The sequence below is a fragment of the Thalassophryne amazonica genome, chromosome 8 (assembly GCF_902500255.1).
Source record: "Thalassophryne amazonica chromosome 8, fThaAma1.1, whole genome shotgun sequence".
Lineage (NCBI taxonomy): Eukaryota > Metazoa > Chordata > Actinopteri > Batrachoidiformes > Batrachoididae > Thalassophryne > Thalassophryne amazonica.
Window position 1 is genome coordinate 934,509 of NC_047110.1, and position 21,969 is coordinate 956,477.

Below are 21,969 nucleotides of genomic sequence, written 5' to 3' on the forward strand. Positions count from 1 at the left end.
GCCTCCGCCTGGACATACATCTGGAAGTAATGAAATGACACGGATTACTGTTCTTCCTTTTATGTTTCACATTAATTACCTGATGTGTTCATCTCATGAAGAGCTGGGCTCTTGCGTTGTGAACACATCAGCCAGTGTTCTATCGAGACGTGCTGTCGGAACACCGGTGTCGCAGACTGAACGGTTCCCCCGCCTAAAAATCGGTCCGCTTCTGTTAGTCTTTTATTTATTTTGTTGATCTGAACTGCGAGTTTTGGTATCCGTGACACCCCTTATTCCAGTGTAGTATTATTGGAAGATTGCCCTGACAATTAAGATTTCAGCTGTAAACGTATGTGACCCCAGTGTGACCTTTGACACTATTTGTCACTGCACGTTGATCAGTTTGGAAAATATTTTAGCCTTTTCCAGTCTCGTGGTTGAGAGCAGACGTAGAATGAAGAGTGTGTTGTAATATCAGTCTGCAGTCAGATATGGTGTACCACAGGGCTCTGTTCCTGGCTTCTTATTTAATCTTTAAAAATTTTATTTTATTTTTTAAAGAAACACCAAAAAAAACAACAAAAAAAAAACTATTTTCTTGCTGTTTTCAGCCAGTCGTATGGTAAAGAGGAAGAAGCAGGTGGATGCTCAGGAGCTACAGGAGGCAGTGATCCAGCTCTTGGACCAGTACCAGAACCCGAGTAGCCTGCTAGCTGAGGTTCAGGTGAGTTCATCATAGTAGAAAATCATAGTCATATGTTTCATGTGAATTTAACAAACATTCAAACCATGTGCTGACTGTAGTGGTAATTGTGAAATTCAAGTGTATTATGATTATGAATGCATGAACAGTTTGAAAGGTGGCTGTTTCAGATGTTTGGGAACAGTGTTTTGAGTTGGCTGTGGCTAATTTGGAGTCCGGAAGTAAAAGTTTATCCCCGTTCACATGTGCGATAATTCGGTTTAACTTGTGTTGGATGTTTCCTGTGTGGCACTATGATTCCTCTGAGGCTGCAAGCTTATGTTTGAAGGTTGACTTTTTGATTCATCTGCTGCATCAAAGTTCTCTTGATTTTAATGACTTAGTCCCTATTTTATGTCCTTTTGTTGGTGCGCTAAAAATTAATAACTGGTCTTGGTTTTTGAGTTATTGTCTATGCAAGCTGGCTGGGACTCACTTACTTACTCACTCAACAGTATTTCTGTTACCAGGGAATAAGACACACAGTTATTAGAGTTTTTTTTAATTATTTCAGTTCTAAAGTCAAACTGTTGAAGGAGTTTATCTCCTACTGTTACTGTTCAAACAAACGTCAGGAATGCGCCTTCAGATAACTGATAATTTTAAACTCTGGGAGTATCTGCTGGTGTCTGCACAGTACAGCACCATGACCAAACCACCCTGGGTCCCAGATGGAAACCACCAAAGCAGAAATTCACTCCTTTGACACAAACTCACTCCAGTGGAGCAGTGGTGTCCAAAGTATTCCAGAAAGGGCCAAGAGGGGGCAGGTTTTCTTTACAGCCACTGACTCCATCAGATGATTTCACTGATGAGCTCATCCCACCTGCTCAAAGTGATGTTAATGGCTGTTAAAGCAGTTTCTCCAATGTTCCGCACTTTGTCAGTGACGTATGACACACAAGCCTAGGCTAAGCGTAAGATGGTCACATTGATTCCGATGTCTCACTGGACCAAGAATCATCATTTCAGTCTGATCAGAGTTTAAAAGTAGGAAATTGCTGGACATTCAGCTTTTCACTGATGCAAGGCAATCTTCTAAAGATGAGATTACCAGCAGTCGGCATGTATAACTGAGTATCATCAGCATAGCAATAAAAGACGAACTCCTGTGGAACCCCAAATTTTGTGTCACTAAGGTTGAAGGTAGTGTTACTGTACAAGACACAGTGAGAACGACTGATCAGGTATGGTGTCAGCCATGCAAGAGCACTCCCAGTAATCCCAAAATGATTCTCCAGCCTATCGAGTAGAATGTGATGATTCACGGTATCAAATGCAGCACTAAGATCTAACAGCAACAGAACCGTAGTGGTGTCCGAATCCATTGTAAGCAGAAGATCATTCACCACTTTAGTGAGAGCTGTCTCTGTGGAATGATATTTTCTAAAAGCAGACTGCAGTGGCTCAAAGAGATTATTCTCAGTAAGATAGTCCACGAGCTGCTGTGACACCACTTTTTCCAGAATTTGAGAGCAAAATGATAATTTGATATCGGCCGATAGTTTTTCAATACACTGGGGTCAGGATTAGGTTTCTTAAGTAATGGTTTAATCACTGCAGATTTGAAACATTTAGGAACAGATCCAGAGGTTAAAGAGAGATAATTTCCAGCACAGTCGGCCCAAGAGTCGGCCACAGGTCCTTAAACAGTTTTGTTGGTTTCGGATCAAATAAGCAGGTTGTGCTTTTTATAAACGTTACGAGGTTCGTCAGCATGCCTAGTGAGAGACTATCAAATTCTGTAAATCTAGGTAATACCTCAGTAATAGTGCCCACCTCAGTAGCAGGGTGTAGTGGCTGGGTTAAGGCATGCTGGGATATGTTTAACCTAATGTCTTCTATTTTCTTTTCAAAGTAATCCAGGAAATCTTGTGCTGTAAAAGGAGAGCGAACTACAGGTGGTTGTCCATGAATAAGTGTTGCCACCGTGTCGAACAAAAACTTTGAGTTATGTTTGTTTTTGTTGATCAAATCAGAGTAATAGGTCCACTTTGTAGCCAGTAATGCATGCTTATAGTCTTAGATAGCATCACGCCACGCAAGATGGAATATTTCTAATTTGAACTACGCCATTTCCATTCTAGACCTCTAGCCTTATGCTTGAGGTCACGCAAGTAATCATTGAACCAAGGTGACTGTGTTTTGGTGGGGGTGTGGTTTTAGTAAAGGTGGCGCAATCATGTCGAGTGTAGTTTTGAGTGCTAAGTTTAAACTGTCCACAATTCTGTCTACTGATTGGGCATTTTCCAGATGTGAAGCTAAAACATCAGGCAGTCTCACTTTGAGTTCAGTTGTAGTTGAGTTGATGCATGGCCACAGTGATAAATAAGATTGTTGTTCCACTAAACACGCCAGTGAAACTGTAAACTTTTAAGTGAGTGATCAGAGACCACTGATGTAAGAGGCATGATGTCAATATTCGTGATAGCAATATCACGTGCGAGAACCAGATCCAGGGTATTTCCACTAATGTGTGTCGAATCCTGAATGCATTGCCGAAATCCTAATGCGTCCACAATTTCCATAATTGATTTGCAGAGGGTGTTGTGAAAGTGTAGGAACACGGACCCACAACAGGGGGCGCAAATGAACGGACAATGGAGGAAGTCAAATAGCACTTTTACTGTTGTGAAATAAGCACAACAAGCACGACAGATTACAATAGAAAATAATAAAGTCAATTCACAAAGGTGTCATGTGGGCAGGCTCGAAGATAGAAGACGTCTGTCCAAAGCAGAACCGGAACCACACGATTTCCTCCGCCACCGAACCCCGGGAATACTGGAGCCGCCAAGTCCCGAACTCCCAGGTGGCCACTGCCTCCGCTTGTCGGATCTGGTACTGCTGGCGAGGAACAAAAACAGTTAGATGTGGGTGCGTTTGCACCCATCAACATGGATGGTGAAAAAACCACCTCCACCTCTTGTCAGGAAAATGTGAGTACTTATCAAAAAGGGTTCAATACAGTCTCCAGCTGCAAGTACTCACCAACCACTGTCAAAACACAAGCAACAAAGTCACTGTCTGAAAGACAACACAACGGCTGAGTTCGTTACCTCCTCGGTAGAACGATATCTCGGCAAAGAGGTGGAGATGACGTCTTGCTGATATACCGATGCAGATCAGATGAGTGGTGACAGCTGTCATAGGCGATGAGTGTCAGCTGTCACCCCGGCTGCTCCTGTGAGGCGGCAGCGCCCTCTGGTGCCTGGAGCCCGCACTCCAGACAGGGTGCCCTCTGGTGGTGATGGGCCAGCAGTACCTCCTCTTCAGCGGCCCACACAACAGGACCCCCCCCTCAACGGGCGCCTCCTGGCGCCCGACCAGGCTTGTCCGGGTGGCGGCGGTAGAAATCGGCCAGGAGGGCCGGGTCCAGGATGAAGCTCCTCTTCACCCAGGAGCGTTCTTCGGGTCCGTACCCCTCCCAGTCCACCAAATACTGGAAGCCCCGGCCCATCCTACGGACATCTAAGAGCCGGCGCACAGTCCAAGCCGGCTCGCCATCGATGATCCGGGCAGGAGGTGGTGCCGGACCCGGAGTACAGAGGGGTGAGGTGTGATGTGGCTTAATCCGGGACACATGGAAAACGGGATGGATCCGCAGTGAGGCCGGAAGCTAAAGCCTCACCGCGGCTGGACTGATGACCTTGAGGATTTTAAATGGACCGATGTACCGATCCTGCAGTTTTGGTGAGACCACTTGGAGGGGGATGTCCTTTGTTGACAACCACACTTCCTGCCCTGGCCGATACGCAGGGGCCGGGGTCTGCCGACATTCTGCATGGGCTTTCGTCCTCATCCGGGCCCTCAGCAAAGCAGAACGGGTGGCACGCCACACCCGACGGCACTTCTGCAGGTGGGCCTGGACCGAGGGCACACCGACCTCTCCCTCAACCACCGGAAACAAGGGAGGCTGGTACCCCAGACACACCTCAAAAGGGGAGAGGCCGGTGGCTGACGACACCTGGCTGTTATGGGCATACTCGATCCAGGCCAAATGGGTACTCCAGGCCGCCGGGTGCGCGGCCGTCACGCAACGCAGGGCCTGTTCCACCTCCTGATTGGCCCGTTCTGCTTGCCCGTTGGTCTGGGGATGATACCCGGATGAGAGACTCACCGTGGCCCCCAGTTCCCGGCAGAAGCTCCTCCAGACTTGCGAGGAGAACTGGGGACCGCGATCGGAGACGATGTCTGTTGGAATCCCATGCAGCCGGACGACGTGGTGGACCAGGAGGTCCGCTGTCTCCTGGGCAGTCGGGAGCTTCGGGAGGGCCACGAAGAATCGGTCCACTATCGTGAGGATGGTGGTGTTGCCCTGGGACGGTGGGAGGCCCGTGACAAAATCCAGGCCGATGTGGGAGCAGGGGCGATGAGGCACGGGCAGCGGCTGGAGCAGTCCCGAAGCCCTGCGATGATCAGCCTTGCCCCTGGCGCAGGTAGTGCAGGCCTGGATATAATCCCGGACGTCGGCCTCTAGGGACGCCCACCAGAAGCGCTGCCGGACAACTGCCACGGTTCTTCGCACCCCTGGATGACAGGAGAGCTTGGAGCCGTGACAGAAGTCCAGCACTGCAGCCCTAGCCTCTGGTGGGACGTAGAGTCTGTTCTTAGGCCCAGTTCCGGGGTCCGGGCTTCGTGCCAGGGCCTCCCGGACGGTTCTCTCTACGTCCCAGGTGAGGGTGGCCACGATAGTGGACTCCGGGATGATGGGTTCCGGTGGATCCGACAACTCCGTTTTGACTTCATCTTCATGTACCCGGGACAAGGCATCCGATCTCTGGTTTTTGGTCCCGGGACGGTAGGTGATCCGGAAGTCAAAACGGCCGAAGAACAGTGACCAGCGGGCTTGCCTGGGGTTCAGCCGCTTGGCGGTCCTGATATACTCCAGGTTCCGGTGGTCAGTGAAAACCGTGAATGGCACGGACGTTCCCTCCAACAGATGTCTCCACTCTTCAAGAGCCTCTTTCACCGCAAGGAGTTCTCAATTGCCGACGTCATAGTTTCGTTCGGCCGGGGTCAACCTGCGGGAAAAATAGGCACACGGGTGAAGGACCTTATCGGTCCTCCCGCTCTGGGAAAGCACAGCTCCTATCCCTGAGTCCGAGGCGTCCACTTCAACCTCTAACTGGCGACTAGGATCGGGCTGCACCAGAACGGGTGCAGACGAGAAGCGCTGTTTCAACTCCTTGAACGCGGCATCGCAACGATCCGACCAGGTGAAGGGGACTTTTGGTGAGGTCAGGGCTGTCAGGGGGCTAACTACCTGACTGTAGCCCTTAATGAACCTCCTGTAGAAATTAGCAAAGCCGAGGAACTGTTGCAGCTTCCTACGGCTGGTGGGTTGGGGCCAGTCTCTCACCGCCGCGACCTTGGCCGGATCAGGAGCGACGGAGTTAGGGGAGATGATAAACCCCAGGAAGGACAAAGAAGTGCGGTGGAACCCGCACTTCTCGCCCTTCACAAACAACCGGTTCTCCAACAACCGCTGCAGGACCTGACGTACATGCCGGACATGGGTCTCAGGATCCGGAGAAAAGATGAGTATATCGTCCAGATATACGAAGACGAATCGGTGCAGGAAATCCCGCAAGACATCATTAACTAATGCTTGGAACGTCGCGGGGGCGTTTGTAAGACCGAACGGCATGACCAGGTACTCAAAGTGACCTAAGGGGGTTTTAAATGCCGTCTTCCACTTGTCTCCCTTCCGGATCCGAACCAGGTGATACGCATTTCTAAGATCTAGCTTGGTGAATATTTGGGCTCCATGCAGGGGCGTGAACACTGAATCCAACAAGGGCAATGGGTATCGGTTACGAACCGTGATTTCGTTCAGCCCCCTGTAATCAATGCATGGACGTAGTCCGCCATCCTTTTTCCCCACAAAAAAGAAACCTGCACCCATCGGGGAGGTGGAATTCCGGATCAACCCGGCAGCTAAAGAGTCCCGGATGTAGGTCTCCATTGATTCGCGCTCAGGTCGTGAGAGGTTGTACAGCCTACTGGACGGAAACTCAACGCCTGGAACCAAATCAATGGCACAATCGTACGGGTGGTGCGGGGGAAGGGTGAGCGCCAGATCCTTGCTGAACACATCCACAAGGTCATGGTACTCCACCGGCACTGTCCCGAGATTGGGCGGGACTCTGACCTCCTCCTTAGCCTGGGAACCGGGAGGAACCGAGGAACCTAAACATACCCGATGGCAGGTCTCGCTCCACTGAACCACTACCCCGGACGGCCAATCGATCCGGGGATTGTGTTTTAACATCCAGGGGAACCCGAGAATCACGCAGGAGGTGGCAGGAGTCACAAAAAACTCGATCTCCTCCCGGTGGTTTCCTGACACCACCAGAGTTACTGGAGGTGTCTTATGTGTGATTAAAGGGAGTAGGGAGCCATCTAGTGCCCGTACTTGCACAGGTGAAGTAAGTGCCACCAGAGGGAGCCCTGCCTCCCTAGCCCATTTGCTGTCTAGCAAATTCCCTTCAGAGCCCGTGTCCACCAGTGCTGGGGCCTGAAGGGTTAAATCCTCATAAAGGATTGTAACCGGGAGTCGTGTGGCAATATGGGTGTGTCCCACGTGAATGTCTTGGCCCACCCCTAGCCCAGTTTCTAGGGGCGGGTGTTGGTGTTTAACCGCTCGGGGCAGTCCCTCACCTGATGCTCTATCGAGCCACAAACAAAGCACGCTTTGCGGACCAGCCTCCTCTGTCTATCCGGTGGTCTAAATGTGGCCCTGCTTGTGTCCATAGCTTCATCAGCAGGGGGAGCTGTAACCACACGGAGCGTAGGGGCCGTCGAGCGTGGGGAGGGCGGAGCTCGGTCGGAGCTGGAAGGGAGAGGGACGGCGCGTGCCCGGCCACGCCCTTCGTCTCGTTCCCGACGGCGTTCTTCTAACCGATTGTCTAATCGTATAACGAGATCAATAAGCCCATCTAAATCCCGCGGTTCGTCCTTAGCCACCAGGTGCTCCTTTAGGACCAACGACAGTCCGTTTACGAAGGCGGCGCGGAGGGCAGTGCTATTCCAGCCGGACCTCGCAGCCGCGATGCGGAAGTCGACTGCATAAGCAGCTGCGCTCCGGCGCCCCTGTCTCATTGACAGCAGCACGGCTGAAGCGGTCTCTCCTCTATTTGGGTGATCGAACACTGTTCTGAACTCCCTCACAAACCCATCATATGTCTGAAGGAGCCGTGAATTCTGCTCCCAGAGCGCTGTAGCCCAAGCGCGTGCCTCACCGCGAAGCAGATTTATCACATAAGCTATTTTGCTGGCATCAGTCGCGTACATGACGGGACGTTGTGCGAAGACGAGCGAACACTGCATAATAAAGTCCGCGCACGTCTCCACACAACCCCCGTACGGCTCTGGAGGGCTTATGTATGCTTCCGGGGAAGGTGGGAGGGGTCGTTGAACGACCTGTGGAACGTCACTGTTACGCACAGGGTCGACAGGAGGGAGAGCCGCAGCAGCGCCCTGAGGGCGCGCTTCCACCTGCGCGGCGAGAGCCTCCACCCTGCGGTTAAGGAGGACGTTCTGCTCGGTCATTAAATCCAACCGAGCCGTGAAAGCGGTGAGGATTCGCTGCAACTCTCCGATCATTCCTCCTGCGGACGCCTGTGCGCCCTGTTCTTCCATTGGCTGTTCAACAGCCGGTTGACGCCCCTCGGGATCCATGACCTTGGCCGAGATATCCTGTTGTGAAAGAGTAGGAACACGGACCCACAACAGGGTGCGCAAATGAACGGACAATGGAGGAAGTCAAATAGCACTTTTACTGTTGTGAAATAAGCACAACAAGCACGACAGATTACAATAGAAAATAATAAAGTCAGTTCACAAAGGTGTCATGTGGGCAGGCTCGAAGATAGAAGACGTCTGTCCAAAGCAGAACCGGAACCACACGATTTCCTCCGCCACCGAACCCCGGGAATACTGGAGCCGCCAAGTCCCGAACTCCCAGGTGGCCACTGCCTCCGCTTGTCGGATCTGGTACTGCTGGCGAGGAACAAAAACAGTTAGATGTGGGTGCGTTTGCACCCAGCAACACGGATGGTGAAAAAACCACCTCCACCTCTTGTCAGGAAAATGTGAGTACTTATCAAAAAGGGTTCAATACAGTCTCCAGCTGCAAGTACTCACCAACCACTGTCAAAACACAAGCAACAAAGTCACTGTCTGAAAGACAACACAACGGCTGAGTTCGTTACCTCCTCGGTAGAACGATATCTTGGCAAAGAGGTGGAGATGACGTCTTGCTGATATACCGATGCAGATCAGATGAGTGGTGACAGCTGTCATAGGCGATGAGTGTCAGCTGTCACCCCGGCTGCTCCTGTGAGGCGGCAGCGCCCTCTGGTGCCTGGAGCCCGCACTCCAAACAGGGTGCCCTCTGGTGGTGATGGGCCAGCAGTACCTCCTCTTCAGCGGCCCACACAACAGAGGGGATCAGAAGGCTTATTTATATGAATGTTGAAATCACCAAAAATCAGGATGTTTTCTGCAACTAGTCGATGACACGTTAGAGATGAACTCACCAAATTCATCTAAGAATTCAGAATATGGGCCAGGAGGCCTATATACAGTGACAAAGTAATACGGCTGATTTTTATTCTTCTGACCTTGGCAATGTGTAATATCCTGAGCAGAGCGGAGAATCAGATGCTCAAACGAGTGATATTTGTGACCCCCAACAGCTAATAAGCTAAACCGAGATTTATAAATAAGAGCAACACCCCCGCATTGCTTCGCATCACGAGGGACGTGACTAAATGTATATGCTGGTGGGCAGGCCTCATTTAAGGGGAGGACAGCTGTAGGTTTAAGCCAGGTTTCACATAACCCAATCATATCTAAGTGATGATCAATAATTAGATCATTAATTAACAATGATTTTGAGGATAGTCTTCCTTTTCTTCTTTGTCTTTCGGCTGTTCCCATTAGGGGTCGCCACAGCAGATCAATTATTTCCATCTCACCCTGTCCTCTGTATCTTCCTCTGTCACATCAACCACCTGCATGTCCTCCCTCAGCACATCCATAAACGTCCTCTTTGGCCTCCCTCTTCTCCTCCTGCCTGGTGGCTCCATCCTCAGCATCCTTCTCCCTATATACCCTGGGTCCCTCCTCTGCACATGTCCAAACCATCTCAATCTCAGCTCTCTGACTTTGTCTCCAAACCGTCCCACCTGAGCTGTCCCTCTGATAATCTTGTCCATTCTTGTCACTCCCAAAGAGAATCTCAACATCTTCAGTTCTGCCACCTGTCTTTTTATTAGTCCCACTGTCTCTAAACCATACAACATAGCTGGTCTCACTACTGGCTTGTAAACTTTCCCCTTCACTCTTGCTGATATTCTTCGGTCACAAATCACTCCTGCCACCTTTCTCCATCCACTCCACCCTACCTGCACTCTCTTCTTCACCTCTTTACCACACTCTTCATTACTTTGGATAGTTGACCCCAAATATTTAAACTCATCTACTTTCACCACTTCTACTCCTTGTAACTGCACTATTCCACTGGGCTCCCTCCCATTCACACACATATACTCAGTCTTGCTTCTATGACTTTCATTCACCTTCTTTCCAAAGCATATCTCCACCTCTCCAGACTAGACTCAACTTGCTCTCTACTCTCACTACAGATCACAATGTCATCTGCAAACATCATAGTCCATGGGAACTCCTGTCTCATCTCATCCATCAACCTGTCCATCACCACTGCAAACAAGAAAGGACTCAGAACTGATCCTTGGTGTAATCCCCCCTCCACCTTGAATGAGTCTGTCATTCCAACTGCGCATCTCACCGCTGTCACACTATTCTTGTACATGTCCTGCACTACCCTAACATACTTCTCTGCCACTCCAGACTTCCTCATACAATACCACAGCTCTTCTCTTGGCACCCTATCATAAGCTTTTTCTAAGTCCACAAACACACAATGTAACTCTTTCTGACCTTCTCTGTACTTCTCCAACAGTATTCTCAGAGCAAACATTGCATCTGTAGTGCTCTTTCTCGGCATGAAACCATATTGCTGCTCACAGATCTTCACCTGTTTTCTAAGCCTAGCTTGTACTACTCTTTCCCATAACTTCATGCTGTGGCTGATCAACTTTATGCCTCTGTAGATACTGCAGCTCTGCACGTCACCCTTGTCCTTGAAAATAGCAACCAGCACACTTCGTCTCCACTCCTCAGGCATCCTCTCACTTTCCAAGATTTTATTAAACAATCTGGTTAGAAACTCTACTGCCATCTCTCCTAGACATTTCCATGCCTCCACTGGAATGTCATCTGGACCAACTGCCTTTCCACTCTTCATCCTCTTCATAGCAACCCTCACTTTTTCCTTACTAATCTCTTGTACTTCCTGATTTACTCTCACCACATAATCCAGCCTTTTCTCTCGCTCATTTTCTTTATTCATCAGCTCTTCAAAACATTCCCTCCACCTTCTCAGCACACACTCCTCACTTGTCAGCACATTACTATGTGCATCGTTTACCACCCTAACCTGCTGCACATCCTTTCCAGCTCTGTCCCTTTGTCTGGCCAATCGGTACAAGTCTTTTTCTCCTTCCTTACTATTCAACTTCTTGTACAGCTCGCAATATGCCTTTTCCTTCGCTTTTTCCACTTCTCTTTTCGCCTTACGCCACATCTCCTTGTACTCCTGTCTACTTTCTTTATCTCTCCGACTATCCCAAAATTTTTTCGTCAACCTCTTTCTCCTTATGCTTTCCTAGACCTCTTCATTCCACCACCAAGTCTCTTTGTCTTCCTTCCACTGTCCAGATGTCATACCCAATACTATCCTAGCTGTCTCCCTCACCACATCTGCAGTACTTTTCCAGTTGTCCAAAATTGCTTCCTCTCCAACCAGTGCATCTCTCACCTGCTCGCTAAATTTCACACAGCAGTCTTCCTCCTTCAGCCTCCACCATCTGATCCTTTGTTGAGCTCTCATTCTCTCTCTCACTCACTCACTCTCTCTCTTCTTCTTCTTTACCTCTAAAGTCATCGTACAAACAACCATCCTATGCTGTCTAACGACACTCTCTCCCGCTACCACCTTACAGTCTCTGATTTCTTTTAGCTTACATCTCCTATAAAGAATGTAGTCCACCTGTGTGCACCTTCCTCCACTCTGTCACCCTGTGATTCTCCCTTTTCTTAAAGTAGGTATTCACCACAGCCATTTCCATCCTTTTTGCAAAATCAACTACCATCTGTCCTTCCCCATTCCTATCCTTGATACCATATCTACCCATTACTTCCTCATCACCTCTGTTCCTTTTACCAACATGCCCATTGAAGTCTGCTCCTATCACCACTCTTTCATGCTTGGGCACACTCTCCACCACCTCATCTAACACATTCCAGAAATCTTCTTTCTCCTTCATCTCACAACCTACCTGTGGGGCATATGCACTGATGATATTCATCATCACCCCTTCAATTTCCAACTTCACACTCATCACCCTGTCAGACACACTTTTAACATACTCTTCCTTTAAAATGACCCCAACACCATTTCTCTTCCTGTCCTCACCATGGTACAACAACTTGTACCCACCGCCGATGCTCCTGCTCTTACTTCCCTTCCGCTTGGTCTCTTGCACACACAATATGTCTACCTTTCTCCTCTCCATCATATCAGCCAGTTCTCTCCCTTTACCAGTCAGACTGCCAACATTCAAAGTCCTGATTCTCACTTCCACCCTTCTAGTTTTCCTCTTCTCCCACTGTCTCTGGACAGGTTCTCCTCTTCTTTTTTGCCCAGCAGTAGCCAATTTCTGCCGGCCCTCTGTTGGGCAATGGCACTGGTGGCAGTTGTTGTTGCCCTCGTCCTCAACCGATCTGGTATGGAAATTTGATTTGTACTCTGCATGTTTTTTGGGGGGGGCGGGGCTTGTTTTACGCCAGATGCCCTTCCTGATGCAACCCTCCTCATTTATTCAGGCTTGGGATGGCACTCGGAGTGTACTGGCTGCACACCACATGTGGCTGAGTTATAAACGTCAGCCTCCCCTAACCTTAATAAGTGAATAATGAATGGACTGTGTCATTGGTAGTAGGGGATGGTGTGAACCTCTAGAGCTGGTTTTCAAACAGTGATAAACCCAAAGAAGCATTTTATTCCTAACTTCTAAGTGTAGAGTTTAGTCTCAGACTGGCTGATGGTGTAACCATGATGGCGTCAATTCAAGATTGATTTAACCATTCATGTGTGTTGAGAACGCTGCCTTCTTTCACATAGCCTGATACTCGTGTTAATATGTGTGAGTGGCTCCTTGTGTGCGTTTTATTACAAATGCCTGTGATAATGTGACTTGTTGTTCTGAACTGGCGAACGATCACGTGTAAGAAACATGTGTTGCAGTTTTCCATTGAGTGAGTTGGCGGCTTCCGCGGGAACCGCCGTGTAGAGTCACAGAACCAAGGCGCTTTAAACAGAGGATGACTTTTCACATTTTGCCTCATTTTCAGAAAACTGACAAAGAAATAACAAAATGGCAAAGATATTTTCTTTGCACCAAAGCAGTTTTTCTGCTCACTGTACCACAGAAGAGTTGTAGATCTGACGCTCAGAGTATAGAAACATTTTCTTTAACTGTCATCTATCTGTTATTTTTTTTCAAACTATATATGTTTCCTCAGGCTGGGTTCTCCTCTGGAGTACACCTGCTGACTCTTTGTATTGCGTCTTCACTGATTTGTGTAGAATGCAGATCCATGCTGTGTTTTGTCCATGAAGAAAAACGCGTCTGATGGAATCCCAGCAGCTGTTGGAGGTTCACTCTTAGGTGAGTATTTGAACATTTCTCATAACTTTTTTTTTTTTTTGGTCTTTATAAGTTGGATCTTTTTTTCTAAGTCCTACATTGGCGGTGCTTACTCTGGGATGGGACGCCAGTCTGATGCAGGTTACTTCCCTGATGGAGGCCAGTACCCATCTGTGGACTGGGATGATGCAGATGTCCAAGGACACAGACCATGAGTGGGGTTTGAACCCAGCTCCTTTATCCACTCATCCACCTGCTGTGTAAAGTTGGAAAGAATTGGTATCATTCAAAGGGAAAAAAGTACAGTTTTTATAAAAATGCATTCAGAATTTTTATTTATTTATTTATTTATTTTTGGGCGATATTTGACATGCTGATATTTTTAAACTCATTTTGGCTAATATGACCCGTCAGTGTTGGATTTTTGTTTTAATTTTTTCGAAGAAAACGACAGCAGTCGACCATCGACCAAAGTGCTGTACATAATTACAAAATGGGCACTAAGTTACCCCCAATCATAATTAAATAAATTAAAAATAACAAGAAAACAGGCAATAAAACAAATAAAAGACAAAGTAAAATTAATAGTAAAAAGTAGTAGGAAATAAATTAATTTAGTTCATCTCATTTATGTAGTGCCAAATCACAACAAAGCTGCTTCAAGGCACATCGCATAACTAAGGTCTAACCTGACCAACGACCAGAGGAAACACAGGCAACAGTGGTCAGGAAAAAAACTCAAGCAGACCAGACTCAAAGGGGCGACCCTCTGCTTGTGCCATGCTACCAACACACTAGACAAATATACAGGAAATTCTGGGAGTCTGTGCTGGTGTCCAGGTCGGCAGGCCTGCAGAAAAAGACACCACTCCCACCTCTCGATGGAGCTGCACCTCAAACAGAGATAAATACAAAACGAATACAGTATAATTTGTCAGCATTAAGCAACAAGAAAAACAGAAGAAATACTAAGGTGAAACAGAGATGTAATTGCTCATTTAGGAAACGCCAGAGAAAAGAAATAGGTTTTTAAAGAGGCTTTAAAAGTCTCTATGGACAGGGATGATCTAATATTAAAGGGGAGACTATTCCAGCGCCTGGGGGCAGCCGCTGCAAAGGCTCTGGCACCTCTCGTCTTTAATCTGGTTTTAGGCACCTCCAGCAACAGTTGGTCAAAATACCTTAAGGCTCATCTGGTTGGGGTGTAAGGAAAAAGAAGCTCCAAAAGATACACTGGGGGAGGCCATTGAGGGCTTTAAAAACAATTAAAAGAAGTTTAAAGTCAACCTGGTAACGGAAGAGTAGCCAAGACCGGCGTAATGTGGTCAGACTTTTTCTTTCCCAAAAGAAGATGAGCAGCAGTGTTCTGAATAAGCTGGAGGTGGTTTAGATCTGATCCAAGCCAACATCCAGTGAGTTACAATAATCTAGTCTACTTGTGACAAAGGCGTGGATAACCTTCTCAGGGTCCATCCTAGAGAAATATGGCTTGGACATGGGTAGGAGACGGAGTTGGAAGAAACTTGTAGGATACAAACGTGATTTGACCTTGAATGCACCTTATCATTTCATTGGCTGTGTTCGATTACATATTTTTGAGATTACATATCTACTGTACAGGCAGTAGATGACGTGTGTGAGTCCTGATCATTTAAGACAGAATCAAATTTATTGCCGAGTAAACAACAATAAAAAGAAAAGGAAAAAATACTTCTGTAAGAAATAAAGGAGTCAAATAGACAAATCTATGTTCAGTGTCAAATAAATATAACAGTGGAATGGGGCTGTGCAGGCCTGCAGATGAACAGTACAGGGATGATCAGCCTGTATTATCTGGGAGTGGGGGGGCAGGGTAAGTGGGGATCTCTGGTATTGTTTATAAGTCTAGCTGTGGATGGAAAGAAGCTGTTTTTGTGTCTTTCGGTTTTAGTCCTGATGGACCTCAGCCATCTGCCATAGGGGAGGGTGACAAAAAGTTTGTGTCCTGGGTGAGAGGGATTGGACAATATCTTCCTTGCTCCCCTCAGGGGCCCTGGGGGTGTACAGGTCCTGTAGGGATGCAGGTTGCAATCGATCACCTTCTCTGCTGTGTGGATGATACGCTGCACTGCTCCTGTCCTTAGCAGTGGCAGCAGCATACCAGACAGTGATGGAGGAGGAGATGATGGACTCAGTGCCACTGAAAGTACATCCTCTACATCGTCTACAGACCTGTTAGCTCTGTAGGTGAATTGCAGGGGATGCAGGTGGGGGTCAGAGATGGCCTTGAGGTATGTGAGGACAAGGCCCTTGAAGGTCTTCATCACCACAGAGGTCAGGGTGATGAGTCTGTAGTCATTAAGTCTTGAAGTTCTTTGTTTTTTGAGGATCGGGATGGTGGAGGCCTTGAAGCATGCTGGGACCTTGTTGTTTAGGGGAGGTGACCGTCTAGTGGTTAAGCGTTGGGCTTTAGACCAGAGGATCCTCGGTTCAAATCCCAGCCTGACCTGAAAATCACTAAGGGCCCTCGGGCAAGGTCTTTAATCCCCTAGTTGCTCCCGGTGTGTAGTGGGCACCTTGCATGGCAGCAGCCTGACATTGGGGTGAATGTGAGGCATTATTGTAAAGCGCTTTGAGCATCTGATGCAGATGGAAAAGCGCTATATAAATGCAGTCCTTTTTTTGCTACTCAGCTGGTTGTTTCACCGGGTCTCTGCTCCTCGCCGTTTTCTGAGCTGCATCACATCATCTGATTCACAGAGCTGGGAGATGAGATTTTTATTAGGAATATCACTGCACTAAGAGGCAGCAGGAACTGTTTTTTTTTTTTTTTTTTTTGCTGCTGTGGATTATGACCTCATTTCATCAACACTGGTTTTGTCTGAAGTAAAAGACCAGACTGAGTTCACTTCATTGTCTGTGAGTGAGACTGCTGACCCCAGAACACCTCCTCTGTTTCTGTCCACTCGGGTCCTGCCGTTTCAACAGTTGTAGATGAGCTTCAGTTTATAAGGTCCATGAACACACTCTGATTGGTCCGTTCCTAAGTGCAGGTGAATGTCTGATTAGTAGCTTCCTTCAGAGCAGCAGTAAAACCCTCCGGCTTCAGTCTGACCCTGTGCTGCTTCTGAAACCAGTGATTTCACTGATGAGCTTGTCTACCTGCCTGATTAGAATCAGCTGGTTTAGTGGGAGGATGGAACAGATATGTGGCAGGACCTTTGCTCACTGAAACCGGGGTTACCTGTCTCTGCTTGTGTGCATATGTGGATGACATCATGATGACCAGGAAACGACATTAAACACCCAGAAGCTGCGCGCAGCATGCTCCCAGAGAGGACAGTTTCAGCCTGATGGGGTCTGTTGGACGGTCGTGTCAGGGTTCTCTTCTTGGGCCTATTCTATTTCCTTTGTACATTTTGCCACTGGGGTCAGTTATAGCTCAGCATAACCTGTCCTTTCATTACTATGCAGATGATCTGCAAATCTATCTGCCTATGAGGACTAATGGGAGTGATGCTTTGTCGTCATTACTGAATTGCATCCGTGATGTAAAGCAGTGGCTGTCCCAAAACATCCTTTACCTGAATGATGGTAAAACTGAGATCATTGTGTTTGGACGTTCTGGCATACTGAATGCAGTAACACCAAACTTTGATGCTCTGGCTAATTATATAAAAACAGCTGTCAAGAATTTGTTTGTGATATTTGACAGCTGTTTGAGGTTCGATCAAAAGATAAACTCTGTTGTAAAAGCAAGTATTTTCCAGCTTCATTTTCTGGCTAAAGTAAAGCACTTCCTCAGTAGATGTTATCTCCAGACAGCCATTCATGCTTTCATCAGGTCCAGACTTGATTATTGTAATATACTTTATTTTGGCATTAATCAGTCGTTTCTTGCACGTCTCCGGTTGGTGCAGAATGCTGCCGCTCGTCTTTTAACAAACACTTTTAGAAGTGAGCATATTACGCCCGTCCTGTACTCACTCCACTGGCTTCCAGTTCATTTTAGAATTGATTTTAAGGTTTTAATATTTGTTTTTAAAGCTATTTATGGCCTCGCTCCTCCTTACCTGTCTGAAATTTTTACAGTAGGACATTAGAGGTGTCTGGTCGGCTTTACTTAGATGCTCAGAGGTCTAAATATAAAGTCTGGGTTGATGGTGCTTTTGTGGTAACTGGCCCCAGACTGTGGAACAAGCTACCTCTCCACTTACGCACTATTCCTGGTTAAGCACTTTATAAATCTAAGTTAAAGGCTTATTTATTTATTTAAGATGGCTTTTAACACCTAGTGGGTAGGTGACATGTTCTGTTTTTATGTGCTGCTTTTACTTTATTTTATGTGTGTTTTATTTTTGTGAATCTATGTTTTTGTTGTTGTGAATATGTAATGTGATCACTAGTGTTGGGAATTGGACATGTTCCTTGTTTGAGTGCTCGGCGGGTTTTTTTTGTTTTGTTTTTTTGTTTTGTTTTTTTGTTCTTCAAAGAAGTTATCAAGCCAACTTGAGCAATGAATGCATTGACAGCAGTGGACAAGCTGACAGTCTGGAGTTTGTATGAATTGTTGGGTGTCATGTCAGATTGTAGGGAATGCAACGTCTGATACTAGTAACAAATATAATCCTATAATCGGTCACGTTTCTTACCTCTTCTTATTAATTGGACTTGCTTGTAGCTAATGGAGCCATCAGCTTGGGGTGTGGTGAGATCTTGTAATATGAAAACATGACCATATTTTGGAGCTTGGCCAAGGTCGGTGTCACAGTCCAACATGTTACGCAACCACCTCCCTGCGTGTGACCATTCATTATACGATTAGTTCCTAATACAGGAGTTCTCAAGCCTCTGTCACCTCCTGATGGCACATTTTCCATCTCTCCTGCTCTGCCCCAAAAGTGATGAGCTCATTCAGGTGTCTGTTAGTGCTTGATTTATTTATATGGAGCCACTGTGTGGAAAAATGTCTCTAATTCTTAAATATTTAATGCTTTTTTTTTTGTTCAACCTTCTGAATTGAAGCTAAAAATCTACGCTTCAAGAACATCTGGAAGGTCTCATTTTAACTTTATTGTGGTGGTGAATAGAAACAAAATGACAAAAACTGTCCCTGCCCAAATACTTATGGACCTGAGTGGAACCAGTGAAGTGTGAAGAGCGGCAGTTTACACTGGGTCAGGTCTGAGATCATGCTTCACGGTGCCGCATTCACCGCATCGTGGAACCACTCTGATTCCTGATTGGCTGCCTTCTGAATGGTTGCATCTATCCTCTGCAGCCAGGTGAAGCGTGGGCGTGTCCCTGTCCTCCTCCAGCCGCTGGAGTCCTCAGCGCTGAATCAGCATCATGCGCCACATGGCCAAAATGTTCCCTCAATGCAAGTGAGCCTCCTCGTCTGAGTCTCCCTCAGGCAACATGTGTGTGACACCAAGTCATTCCAGCTGTACCCAAGGATCTTCAGGACGTACCTGCTACCGAAGACATCTAGTGAGCTGTCATTAGCATGAGCAGAAGAAGGCGCACGTCGGGCCTCATGTCTTCTGTGATAGCGTGATGGAGGCTGACGTGTGTGTGTTTGTTCCCAGTGAGCGAGCTGAGACGTCAGGCTGCACTCCTGGGCGTCCCGGTGGTGGCGCTGTCGGTCAAGATGGTTCTGGAGAGGCTGTTGGAAATGCACGGACCCGAGGATGAAACTGACAGGAGAGAGCTGCTCATCTCCTCTGACAGAGTAAGTCTGTGACTCATTCACTCATTTATTTTCTTGTGCGGCTCACGATCAAACTAAATAACTGTCCTTTGTCACTGACTGGTTGTATAAATTCTGCTGCAGAGACTTTTTGCATCCTGAATGGAAAAGCGTTGAGGAAAAATAAAGATATTAACTTTAAATGGCTTTTAAGCGGTCACGTGGCCGTTGATCCTGTAATCCAGCTGACTACGGACGCGACCAGACATCCACTTTATTCACCAGGAGTAGCCAGCTGGGCTCCGTCATCGCCCGCCTGGAGGAGGTCACGGGGTCACTCGTGTTGCATCTGGCTGCAGTAGATTGATGGCTGCTGAAATTTCAAGAGATGGGGATGGACTGATTGTCTGTCTGGTTGGTTGCCATCCAGAATCCACTGCAGTTCCATAGCATGGTAGATGGGTTAGCGTGCCGCACCAGTGCGTCCTGCCGGACTGGATCTGTACATCCACAGTGCAGGAGTTTAACAGGAACCTCTGCACCTATTGATTCATACTGACTGAATGTAATCAGGGCTTCCTGGACAAAACCTCCCTCTGAAATCTGTCCACCCCAGTTTGTGATACTTAACTGACACGTGAGACTTGTTTGTTTTACCGCCAGCAGACGGTCCAGTGTGAACAAGCGATTCCTCTCTGGTCTTCTTCAGGTCCGGCTGCATGTCCTGCTGGACTCCTGTGGAGAACTGCTGTCCCAGGGGGCGCTGTGTCCCAAGCTGCTCTGGCAGGAATACAGAAAAGCTCAGGTGGGTATGTGAGACTTCATGTATGACGGGGGACAGGTTTATGGACCTGGCAGCAGACAGTCAGAGTCTGCAGACTGTTCCCATCACTCTGAGCTAAACTGGATTAACCTTTGTGTCAGTGTAGCAGAGTATTGTTGTCGTGGTAACACTTTGGGGCTGTGGTTGTTGGTACAAATCTTGGGACACTGCATGTCTTTGATCTCTTCCCATTCAAGCAGTTTTTGACTGAACACTGTTTGTGGTGGTATGAAGTGTACTGGATTTTCAGTGCTGTGGTATCATATCAGTTATTGGACAATACATCGAGCATTCATCCATTTATATACACACACACACACACACACACACACACACATATATATTAATTTTTTTTTTTTCTCATTTTTTACAGAGACTGCCGAACCTTGAGGTGGTTTATGGTCTACACTGCTCCAACCTTCTCACTCACAAGTACATTTTCGAGAGGTAAGAGGAAAAAAAAAAACCAAACAGCTTTTGCTTTGTTTATTAAAGTTTTCATTTTTGACTTCACGCTGGTATCAGGCTGGATGGTCAGGAATTGCAGGACACAAATGCACGGTTCGAACAGACAGCTCTAGTTGTAAAAAGCTTTACTGAGGTGGATAGCAGAGGTCAGTACACGTGTAGGCAGTCCAGAACAAGCAGCAGTACAAGAATCATCAGGCAGACGGCAACAGGCTGGAGGTCAGGAACACACAATGAGGCAGGCAGGACTATGGAACACAGGAACAGAGCTGGAATGAAGACACAACAAACTGGTGAGGGACAAACACACCCACTGAGCTTATGTAACCCCAGGTGACAATTAGCAAATCAGGAACAGGTGTGCATGGAAAGCACCAGTACAAGGGCGTGACCAGAGAGAGAGAGAGAAACACCCATCACCAAGAACCAAGAGACGGACAAGAGAGATAGTGACAGACAGACCCAAGCAGAAAAACCCAGCAAGAGAATAAACAAACCAAAACCAATGAAACACAGAAAATAACCAAAGGTTATAATCAAACAAAACTCGAACCCTGGCAACTGGGTCTGTAAGCTGTGTTTTGTTCAGCAATAGAAGTCATTAAACATCGTCTTTATCTCAGTACAGACGGCGCCATCAGAGGTGTGTCTGTGCGCTGAAAGTGTTGAACTTGCAGAGACTTTCACGTATCTCAGCAGTGACCTTCATGTCTCTGGGTCCTTGGAGGTCCAGAGGTGCTTTTGAAGTTCTTACTGACTCCCTGGACAGACATGTTTGATGCTGTTGATGTCTTGGTAGGACAACAAAGGATCAAGAAGTCTCTTGGGTCCTTTCATTCTTACATGCATCGTGATGCTGAACAATTGTGAATCGATTCACAAATGTCAGAAAATGGTGCAGCCTGTCGGTCAGTGTTTTCCAGAGCCTGATGCCCAGAGATACGTGGTCTATTGCCAGAGAGGACTGAATAAATGCACAACAGACCAGAAAATATTCATGTTTAAGAGGATGAAATCAGAGAATTTGGTTTCAACAAAATACTCAGAATGATGACTCGATGATCAATTAATTTGATAGTTGAAGAGAAATAGGTTAATTATTGGCTCAGTAGTCTGTGTGGGTGGTTCCTGTCCAGGACCACAGATGGTTCCATAGTCTGGAGGCTGCTGTTGATTTGGGCAGATGTTTGTGGAAGAAGATCCATCAAAAGCATGGCTGTTTTATTGAGTTGTTATTTTGAGGACTTGCTCACTCGTCTATGGTTATTTCTGACTCGGACTCGTGTTGTTCCAGTGATGAAGATGCTGGCATGTGGTTGGTGTCACGGATGCAGGCTCTATGTGAGTGGACGCCTCCACAGGGGGACGAGGAGAGCCGACAAGTCCAGTACAGAGTGCTGTCCAGTAAGACACCGACGGAAGGCCGTCGTCTCACCAGAACGTGTGGCGGGCTGACGGCTGACTCCAACTTCTCTCTGTCTTACAG

At 47.3% G+C, this 21,969-nt stretch overlaps 1 protein-coding gene and 1 long non-coding RNA gene across 2 annotated transcripts in view; both read left to right on the plus strand.

Annotated features, from left to right (window-relative positions):
* Positions 1-13,516, plus strand: part of LOC117515193 — a 28,923-nt gene extending 15,407 nt beyond the window's left edge. Inside the window, exons 2-3 of the long non-coding RNA XR_004562100.1 lie at positions 594-706; positions 13,464-13,516. This is a non-coding gene — a long non-coding RNA (uncharacterized LOC117515193). The remainder of the gene's footprint in view (positions 1-593; positions 707-13,463) is intronic.
* Positions 13,517-19,105: 5,589 nt separating this feature from the next.
* Positions 19,106-21,969, plus strand: part of LOC117515192 (Fanconi anemia group A protein) — a 114,045-nt gene continuing 111,181 nt past the window's right edge. Inside the window, exons 1-4 of the mRNA XM_034175663.1 lie at positions 19,106-19,234; positions 19,902-19,997; positions 20,389-20,462; positions 21,778-21,887. Of these exons, the coding sequence (XP_034031554.1) occupies positions 19,154-19,234; positions 19,902-19,997; positions 20,389-20,462; positions 21,778-21,887 (361 nt within the window). The 5' untranslated portion in view covers positions 19,106-19,153. The remainder of the gene's footprint in view (positions 19,235-19,901; positions 19,998-20,388; positions 20,463-21,777; positions 21,888-21,969) is intronic.